Source organism: Cupressus sempervirens, chromosome 3 (genome assembly GCF_028749045.1).
Source record: "Cupressus sempervirens isolate cs-2001-9-10 chromosome 3, ASM2874904v1, whole genome shotgun sequence".
Classification (NCBI taxonomy): Eukaryota; Viridiplantae; Streptophyta; class Pinopsida; order Cupressales; family Cupressaceae; genus Cupressus; species Cupressus sempervirens.
In genome coordinates, this window is record NC_143120.1 from 967,857,281 (window position 1) to 967,868,117 (window position 10,837).

Sequence of the window (10,837 nt, forward strand, 5' to 3'; positions counted from 1 at the left end):
AATTGAGAATATAGAAAAAAATCAGTAGTATAAACAAATCAAAATTTAATTTCTCTTCAAAAAGCTTATCAAAACATAACTTCAAATTTTTATATTATAAAAATATTATTTGTTAATTTATAAAATATAATACTATAAAGATTAATTATATTATATTTAGTTTAATAACTTACAAAATTTAATCACTTGTTAAAAATGTTGGATGCCTATACTTCCAAAAGCCTATAGCGCCTACCACTGCAACTAAAAAAAAGCCTACGACTGCAGCTAACAAAAGGCTACGGCTATAACTAATACTATGGAGATATCAAAGTATTTGAATACTGTCTATTTTCAATACCATTTTCTCCACAAACTCTCCATAATATTAATACAATTTCTTCATTATTGTTTTCGAATGGATTCTCATTTTCTTAATTGAACTCTTTTTACTTACATGAATAATAATCTAAAAATTTGATGTAAAACATGGAGATAAGAACATAATATTAATACAATTTCTTCATTATTGTTTTCGAATGGATTCTCATTTTCTTAATTGAACTCTTTTTACTTACATGAATAATAATTTAAAAATTTGATGTAAAACATGGAGATAAGAACATGGTAGATATATTTATCATTTTTTAAAACAAATTCCAAATTCAGATTTCATATTGAAGACCCATATAAATAGTATGTTGGTATTGGACATTGAGGACCTTATATAAATAGTATGTTTGTACTAAGGATAGGCGATTTTCATGATTACTAATTATATTGAATATCATATATATATATATATATATATATATAAAGAGTTATTATTTTTACTATTTGTTAGAAGTCAAGTTTTTTTTTGCCATTTTTCTTTGTCTTTTCTTACTTTCTATGTTGTTTATGTTTATTGTTTCCCCTTTATTTTGTATCAGTCTTGAACAACATCTTATCATTATTTACTTTCTTAAATTAAATGTTCTAAAATCTTAAGTGATGGTAAAATAATTGATTCCAAAAACTAATAATAATAGATGTACTACATGTTCATACTGAAATATGTGATCTAGATTAGTTCTCAATGGACAATTGATATTAAAAATAATTTAACAACCAATAAAAAAAATTATTCATTAAATAATTATCTCCACCATAGCAAATATTATTTTAGAAACAATTATTTACTGTTATTTAGCAAATGAACAAAGTTGTGCAAGCTAACTAACATACATATAAAATTGAAAAACCCAGTAAATTTTTTTAAAGAATGGCGAGAACTTAAAAGAACCCTAATCCCATGAAGGACGGACAAAATATGTATCATCCATTAATGTGCACGGATAATCAGTACTTCTGAATTGGTCTTTTCATTGTTAAGAAAACACGAGCAGCTGTACGTGTATCAGACATCGCCTTTTCAGACACCTACTCTGTCATGGGTAAGAACATTATCATTGTGACACTTCCAAAGACAGTCTTGGCTAAACAGCGAACTAAAACGCGAGACTTCGAAAGACAGCTTCTTGTTGTTTAGACGTTGCCTTCAAGGACTGTTTGGTGGTACTACCGAATGGTCAAACGGTCTGCATAACAATTCAGATTTCTCTGACTGCTTCACCAATTAGTTTATTCCCTTATATAAACCCATTCGGTTTTTATAAGTTGTGGAGTTATATATATTGTAAAAACATTCCTTCGGCCATGGACGAGGAGAATCTAAACACATCTTTAATCCATAGCAATGGCAATGGCAATGGTGATAAATTTAGTGGGGATCTTCCAGCCATTGTGGGATGGAGAGGCATTCTCCAAGCAAGCTGGAGAGAATCAAAGAAGCTCTGGTATTTGGCAGGCCCTGCTATTTTCACCTCCATATGTCGATACTCACTCGGAGTCATCACACAAGCCTTCGCTGCTCATATTGGAGATCTTGAATTGGCCGCTGTTTCCATTGAAAACTCTGTTATCGCTGGCTTCTCAATGGGCATCATGGTAATGCCAAAACATAAAACATGTATATATTTATATTTACTCTCTACCTTTTCAAACTATATGATAAAACTTATTAGTGTTATTTCAGGTAGGAATGGCAAGCGCGCTTGAGACTCTGTGCGGGCAGGCATTTGGAGCCAACCAAGTTAAAATTCTTGGAGTTTATATGCAGCGCTCTTGGATCATATTATTCACAACTGCCCTCTTTTTAAGCACGATTTATGCTTGGGCGGCGCCCATTCTGAAACTCATCGGCCAAGAAGATGATATTTCTGATATGGCAGGGAAATTCGCAGTGTGGATGTTGCCACAGTTATTTGCTTATGCAACAATTTATCCGCTGGCAAGGTTTTTGCAGGCGCAGAGTAAAGTGTTGGTGATCGCGATGATTGCTGGTGGAGTACTTGTTTTTCATCTGGTGGTGAGTTGGTTGGTGATATTCAAGTGGGAATGTGGTCTGTGGGGGGCAGCGATAGTGCTGGATATCTCTTGGTGGATCATCGCCTTGTCACAACTGCTATACGTACTTAGCGGGAGCTGCAAAGAAGCATGGGGAGGTTTTTCTTGGGCTGCTTTTCACAACCTTGGGGCTTTCATACGCCTTTCATTGGCATCTGGTATTATGATGTGGTAGGTTCAAAGCTATGAATTTTCTAGGTTTTTTATGGGGTGATGCTCATTGTTTGAAATATATATTTGTTCGACATTTATGATAGTTTGGAGCTCTGGTATCTTTTCATTCTGATACTTTTGGCCGGCTATCTCAAAAATCCAACCATTTCAGTGGACGCCATTTCTATATGGTATGTATAGTCCTCCCACTCTTTGCTTCGATTTTCTCCCACTTTTGTCTTTCAAGTGCTTTGCTTAATTTGCAAATATTCATTGATAATGTAGTACGAATATATTGGGATGGGAGACAATGGTATCTCTGGGATTCAATATTGCCATCAGGTATGTTCTCATCTTTTTTACATGGATTTCATATGATTTTATCCATTCAACATAATGTGTTGTTGCATTCAAATAAGAAATTATGATCTTCAGTATTATGTACACTACAAAGTAAAGGAATTTAAGGAAACCTTTTTATTTGGTAATGAATTTTCAGTGTAAGAGTTTCCAATGAATTGGGAGCTGGACATCCGAGAGCTGCGAAGTTTGCAGTGATTATTGTTCTCGGAACAATGTTTACCATAGGAGCCATTTTAATGGCTGTAATCTTTATTACCAGAAATGAGTTTGCAGTACCATTTACTAACAGTGAAGAAGTGAGGAAAGCCGTTTCAAACCTTGCACCTATACTTGGTATCACTATGCTTTTAAACAGCATACAGCCTGTTTTGGGGGGTGAGCAAGACTTACTCTCATTAGTTACTAAGGTTTGTTTCAGGAATAAATAAATGGTTATGACAAGCATTTAAAATTATTATGACAGGTGTAGCAGTAGGGGCAGGTTGGCAGGCTCTAGTAGCATATATCAACTTATCATGTTATTACATTCTTGGAGTTCCCCTGGGCTGTTTGTTGGGCTATTATTTTGACTTTGGAGTGAAGGTAATGCTCATTTGTACTATATTTATGTTACAGTTCTCTTGTTTTATTTGTCTGTTATTATATAATGCATTTTTGAAAATGTAGGGAATTTGGAGTGGTATGATTTGTGGAACTACCTTGCAAACAATTATTCTATGCATTATTACATTTAAAACTAAGTGGAGAAAAGAGGTAAACACCATTCTTACACTATCAAATTTTTAATGTAAATTTATAGAACAAACTAAAAGTTTATTTCATATTTTTTCATATGAAATTTAAAGAATCTTGAATGGTTTTCATGAATATAAAGTACATTCTTGGTGCAGGCTTCTCAAGCTAAAGAGAGGATTGAAGTATGGGGAGGGCGCACTTAAGATTTGTGTAAAACAATCAAATATCCACACACTTCATTTTCACAAAATGTATATTGTGCTAATGGCACAAGTTTTAGATCAACAATTGAGAATGGTAGCCAAGTTGAAAAGAAATAATACCTTTTGAATGGCATTCACAATATGATGAATAGATATCATTAAAGTTTGGGGAGGGCTCATCTAAGATTTGTGTAAAACAATCAAGATCACAACATGTGATTTCTATAAAATGGTTATGGCACTAGTGGCACAAAGTTTTAGATTAATAATTAGTCCTGGTAGCCAAAAAGAAAGGGACAACAAACTACACTAGAATTTGAATGACATTAACACAATGATGAATTGATTTGAGTAATTCCTATATATAAGTTTTTATTTAAGACATTTCTTTAACCCCATTTTGTTATGTTTCATGAACGTCTCACTTAGGAAATTTTGTTATTTGTGAATTACTAGTATACTTGATGTGTAGTCTCTTATTTCCTTTCATTGTGAATGCTCATTATTTGGACTATTATTTGAAGATCAATACTAAGAATACTTTATATATTTACATGTTGAGTGCATTCCATAGTTGTGATAGCACTTAGTAGTAAACTGCTCAATGTTCTTGACTATATTGTACCAATAATTATGGCTTTAGAGTTGTTATTGTTGACATAAATGCTACCCATTTTAAAAATAAATGTATTCATTAGACATAAAGAGAAGGAAATCATGGGATGCCACATTAGTGCACCAAAAACATAATGTAGTGCACAAGTATTAGTCTCACTTTGTTTTGGGCCTTTTTGGAGACCTTAGAAAAAATGTGCTAATGTCCCATACTTTTTTATGATATGGCCTTGAAATCTTAGTTGTATATGGGGGACTTGGAAAATAAGTTGTAGTAAAAAATAGAGAGTGATTTGAATTCCTTCAAGTGAAGTTCAGGTGTTTGGTTATTGAGAACTCTCCCCTACATGACATATTCATTGTAAATTAACTTAATGATAAACTAATACTCTTGAAAGATACTATGTGAAATAATAGACATAAAAACAAGTCACCTAATATAGTAGACTATGAAAGTCCATTTACATTTCTATAATTTTATTGAAATTATTTTTATAAATTCAATTAAGAAAAATCAAATAAATTGTTAACCTTACCAGTCTCATTAGCATAAAGAAGAGAATATGGTGCTCTAAATACTTTACACACCAAGAGTGTTGCCATTTCTTGGCAATTGGTCACAAAGAGAACACCATCTCATGAGTACATGTAGATTTCCTCATAGATCTACACAAGAGATGAGATGAGAGAAAGACCATTATAGTTAGCATGAAGATTCATTGATGTGACATTGTCGACCTGGCATTACAAGCATTCAAACTGGGGTTAGTATTTTACCAAGAATGGTGAAATATAGAAAGGATAAATGAATCAAGGCTAGACCCAGATTAGATTGGTAGAGCTACTAGTCTAGGCCCTACGATGAAGGTATCATGGGTTGTAATCCAACAAATCAAGCGATGAGCTAAATAATAACATGAAACTAATGGCCATACAAATAGATGTCAATTGTGAAATCACCATATTGAATGAGTTTAGATGATCTGAAATAACTGTTCCTCCATCCATCTTCAATGAGTACAAATTCTTTCTTAGGAAGAGCTTATTAACAAAGAGTTTTTTCCTGATAAATGTCTCCCAACTTATTCCACAAAGAGAGCATATTTTTCTCTTCATGGAAATTCAAAAGAATAGAATGTACATGCCTCAACCTTGTAAGTCATCTAACCTTTTGATCTCCCAGATCTCAATCTTCCTCCTTAATGCCTAAAGGCTTGTTTCCAAACATAGAGATCCAAAGATCACAATCATCTAGCATATCTTCAACTTTAAGTTTCCACAACTAAAAGTTTGTGTCATTGAACTTTTCAATGTCCACTCTTCTAACATTCCAACCATCTCAATTTACAAATGAACACTTTGCAAACTCCCACTAAAACCAAATTGGTAAAAAAAATTATCCCTACCCAACAAGAATAACAAAATTGGCTAGGCTTCGAAACCAGTTGTGAGGAAAGCTTCACTGTGAAAATGCTTTTTGAATGCCAAATTGATAGGGAAATAATCAATAGTAAATTTCAAATACATATGTACAAGAAAATAAGAATATGAAATTTACCAAGAATAGTAATTGGATGGCTTCAACTAAATTACATATAAGTCTTCCATAGATAGCCTGGCCTTACTAGGATGGCTTGGTCATGGTGATGACCAATGAACTCTTTCAAATGAATGACTAAGTGTTTGACACTAATAGACAACATACCTTAGGTATCAACAATCTCCTCCTTTGACATGAGTGGCAAAAACACTTTGTCATGGTAAAAATAATAAAGTCCAAAACTAAAAATAGTACTTGCTCTTAAATTATGACCCAATCGTGAAAATGACTTTATTACATACAAAATGTTCCCCATATATATACATGACTTCCTTTGACTCCCAAAATTCAAATTTTACATGCATTATATTACATGATCAAAGTATTTTGATTACTTCTTGTGCATACCTTTTGATCATATATATCATTTTCCCAATATTTTTGACACTTATGTTTGCTTGAGTGATGGAACGGTAATGCCTTACTTCTCCAAGAATTATTTTTGAATCTCTAATATCATTGCCAACTCATGATCCCAACTCCTCTTGAAAATTTCCAAAACTTGAATCTTTACTTCTAATATAGCAACTTGATCTACCTTGAACTATCAGCAATTGAAAGATTTGGATTTCTTTAGGCTACCTCCTTCTCTAATTGAAGCTCTTTTTGCATGACCTCTAAGTGAGGTGTTAACATTATTTGTATAGAAATGAGTTTTTTTCCTTATTCTTCCATCATTAGCCATCAACTCGGGTAACCCAGTTTGGGCAAATAATAATCTATCAAATTGAAATGAACTTGAACTTGCATCCATGTTCAAAGAAAGTCTTGTAGACTTTAAATCTAATTTTTGTCTATTGATGAGCTCTTGATTATCTTTTATAGAGAATGTAACATAACAAAGCTTTTTGTAAAAAGAATGAACATTCTTGACAAATTCTTCAATATTATTTACAAGGTTTGATAGATGGATTTTCCTTATTGCAATTTTTTTGGACACTTTCTTTATCACTTTCTATTCAAACCTTCTTGATGTCCATTGCATAAACTTTAATTTGAATCAATATCTATGGCATTGACTTGTTCCACAATTTGTACTAGCTGGTCAACAATTGGAGTTTTCTCATCAAAATTTTTAATATCAAACACATATAGAAAAATATCCTTGAACTCATGCAACACTTGTTTGTGATGTTGCTCCCTTCTTAGCTCTTCCTATCTTTTCTTACTTTCCAATAGTTCTTGCAAGGTTTTCATCTCTTCATAAGTTAAAAGTTATCAGTGTCATACTTTTGAATCGCTATAACTTCATCCAATGTCACTAGCTTTCTAGGTGACTGACTCTTCTTCTTGCTTCATTTTCCTTTTGAGTTTGGAGTACTAAATCTTGACAATGACAATTACACGGTTTGAGTTTGGAGTACTAAATCTCGACAATGACAATTACACAGTTTGAGTTTGGAGCTCTAGACTCAGTCTTTGAAAAATTTCTTGTGTGACCTTAACACCTTTAGGTTCCTCAGAGTGTCTTTGATAGATTTAGGAGCTTTCTCCTCTTTTCTTGAATCGGTAGAAACTACCTTTTTTGGCTCATTGAAAACTATAATTACATTGGGAAATGTAGTGGAAGGGGTTCAATCCTCAATAGTGAATTTCTCTATCAATTGTTCCTTTTCTTGAGCCATGTTCACTACTATTTCTACCAATTGTTCAACATCATTGTAGATGTCATCCTTGTTGTCCAATTCGACTCTTTCATCTTCCTTTTCCTCTTATTCTACTGTTGTTGGCATTAACCCAAAAAGTTTCTTCCAAAAAAATTTCATCTCCTATACAACATCCTTAATTCTATCTCTCAAAATATTATATTCACTTCTCATAGGCACAAATTTCTTCACATAGTCTTTTATAGCTATAGCCATATGATGCTTCCCTAAATCTGGCATAACTTGGGCTAATATAGTCTCCCTCATTTTATTTTTCAGTAGTTAATGCCCATTCCATTTTGCATCAATTTTATTATATAATTCTTTAAGCAATTATTTACCTAACTCTATTGGTGTTATTTAAAATTCAACATCATATCAATCACTACATCCCCTACTTTCTCTTTATCACCTTTATCTAAAGTATCATTCTTTACACATTTAAAATCTATTAAGCTAGCTAAACTTCGTATGTTTTCACATACCTTGTTGAGGTCTTGAGGAGCTCTTCTTGGTACTATCTAAAATTTTCTAAAGTCATCAGACTTGGTCCTCTCTGCTTCATCATCCTCTTCATTAGCTTTGACAAGTAGTTTTCTCTTCAACCTTTTTCTTCTGCTAGATTTTCTCAACCTATGTGGCTTCAGATATCCTCTTCTTAGGAGTCTTTCCCTTAACTATCCTGGTTATCTTTACTAATCCTTTCTTTTTCTTGGCAATTGTAAGCCTTGCTCCCTAACATTCTTTTTTGGTGACTCTCCTTGGTGTAGAGGTGGGTGTTGTAGCCACTTTCTTTAGATTCTTTTTCACCTCAGGATCAACAGTTACAATCATTTTGCATTTTGTTTCCTAAGGCTCGACAATGACAAGTTATTCACCTTTTCCTTCATCTTCTTCACAATCATCACCTTCACAGCCATGATCTTCTCCTTTTCCTTCTATGATTTGCAATGGTGATTCTTCAAGCTTACCTTCCAAGTGTTGGATCATTGTCTTCCTCTTTTTGTCCATCTTAGGTACTTTTTTCTACATCATCATTTAGATCTTTGTACTTTCATATGTATCAAATAGCTGAACACTCTTGTTAAATTCTTCTGCCAATAGTGATGTAATAGCACCATACACTTCATCAATGTTAACTTCATACCACATAGGCCTTATCCATACCACCATTGGTATTATTGCTTGTACATATGTATAGTTAGTATCAACCATAAAGCATATGTGATCATAATATTGATCAACCACTGACTTAGGTATCCTTGACCTATTTTTCATTTTCCTTTTGAAATCATCAAAATATCCATAAAAAATTGTTTCAAATTTTTAACCCAGCAGTTCAATATATTCATTTATCTACTCAGTCAAAATTCTATCCTTATCCCATTCCACATCTCAAATAGTTGGAAAATATTTCCAAACATAAAATAATATACATAATATGAGAAAGCCATACTTACATAAGGTTTTCTTGCTTTGTCTAATTGCTCCAAGGTTTTTTACAAGATTTTCAAGCTGTATGAATTGAAGCTCAACCAAGTCATAGCTATGGTCCTTCTTGACCAATTTATATCCCATGTCAATAACTACACAAGGCACACTATTCATTTTTCTTGGCTAATAGAACTTGTGAGCAATCACTCAGATTGCAAACTCAATGATTAGATTTTTTATACTATCAATAGACATACCTCACCCATTCCACTTTGTCTTTTTGAGGTCTTTAATTATGTTTCTCACCTAAAAAAACATTATTCACTTGGTCAAGGGTAGGGTAATTGTTTACATGATGTAGGATGGATTTTTTTATTTTAACTAGCCCATTCTCCAATCATAACTTTGTATCATGCAACTTTCTTAAAACAATTTTAATCCATTCAACCTTGAATACTTTTGGGAAGCCTAGGGCATGAGTTAACCCTTTCTCATCCATGACATTTTTTCATCCTTCAGTACTCCATTCTTGCACAACTTCTCATATGTGTTTCTCAATTCAAAGTCACCAATTTTTCCAATTTTGCACATGCAGCATGAACTTACATCATGCACCATGATCACATAGGGTGGAATTAAAGACAATTCTTTGGATGAGTCTCTTTTCATCACAGTCTTTCGATATTCCTTAAATTTTGGAAGAAGGCATGGATCATTGCAAATAATTTGTACATCATTACCCTTCAACGCATCCATATTCTCACTAGCAGATGTAGACGATGCCATTTACAAACTAGGGTTTTGAACTTCAAATAATTTCACAAATTTATCAACTTAGTTCAAAGTAACTTTGCACTCTTACACTTTTTAGCCGATGGCACATACTAGAATCTTTCTCTAATTCACAAAAATCGCTACTTGAAATCATCTTTCTCTTTTCTCTCAAAATTTGATTGTCTGGTGAGTTAAAATAAACTCAAATGTTGGCTAAATACCTTCAAATGATCAAAATTCTCTTTCATTTAATGCTCCATACTTCTAGTAGGTAAACACATGTATAACAACTATCTTGGCTTACATTAGACAACTTGGCCTTTATACTTGCAGTTACTAGTTCGATCAACACATCAGCTCACTAGCTCAGTTGATATAGGAGCTTGGTCCACAATATAACTCGGTCACAACTGACATCAATATTGATGTTTGACGCCAATTGTTCACCAACTCGATACATTTTTTCTTTTCTTGATTCACACTCCAAATCCATCTAAGTGCATCTCATCTCATGTAGATATGGACTTCACTACATCATATGTTAGGAACTAAGTGTGATATATAATTTGAAATATAGTGCCTCAGATACCTTCTTTACTTAGTGTGAGCTAGTGTGATCACCTTATCCATTGGATTGGGTGAGCTCGGCATCAATAGCTTCATTATTACTACCTTCCTCCTTCTTTCTCCACGTTTGATTCATCTGATGTTTCACTTGTTCAATATTCACAACTTATTTTCATTTATCTTGTTCATTTTTAGGAATTGGTGGTCAAGTCCTACAATTTCTACTCACATGATCAATCTTATGAAAACTATAACAAACTATACTTCCATTCATCCAACTCCTAGATTTACCTCTAAAATGTGTCCTAATACAATTTTAT

General features: G+C 33.0%; 1 protein-coding gene across 1 annotated transcript; it reads left to right on the forward strand.

Annotated features, from left to right (window-relative positions):
- Positions 1-1,677: 1,677 nt before the first annotated feature.
- LOC149569961 (protein DETOXIFICATION 33-like) lies at positions 1,678-3,989 on the forward strand. The gene is made up of 8 exons (XM_089817840.1): positions 1,678-1,968; positions 2,057-2,598; positions 2,685-2,771; positions 2,866-2,922; positions 3,080-3,318; positions 3,407-3,525; positions 3,610-3,696; positions 3,834-3,989. The coding sequence occupies exons 1-8, from the start codon at positions 1,678-1,680 to the stop codon at positions 3,879-3,881; spliced, it is 1,470 nt and encodes a 489-aa protein (XP_089673966.1). The 3' UTR covers positions 3,882-3,989.
- Positions 3,990-10,837: the final 6,848 nt, after the last annotated feature.

Excerpts from the sequence above, each read along its gene's own strand:
- LOC149569961 (XM_089817840.1), top strand. The coding sequence starts at position 1,678 with ATGGACGAGGAGAATCTAAACACATCTTTAATCCATAGCAATGGCAAT. Across the intron at positions 2,599-2,684 it reads GCATCTGGTATTATGATGTG|TTTGGAGCTCTGGTATCTTT; the intron begins GTAGGTTCAAAG and ends CATTTATGATAG. Across the intron at positions 2,772-2,865 it reads GTGGACGCCATTTCTATATG|TACGAATATATTGGGATGGG; the intron begins GTATGTATAGTC and ends TTGATAATGTAG.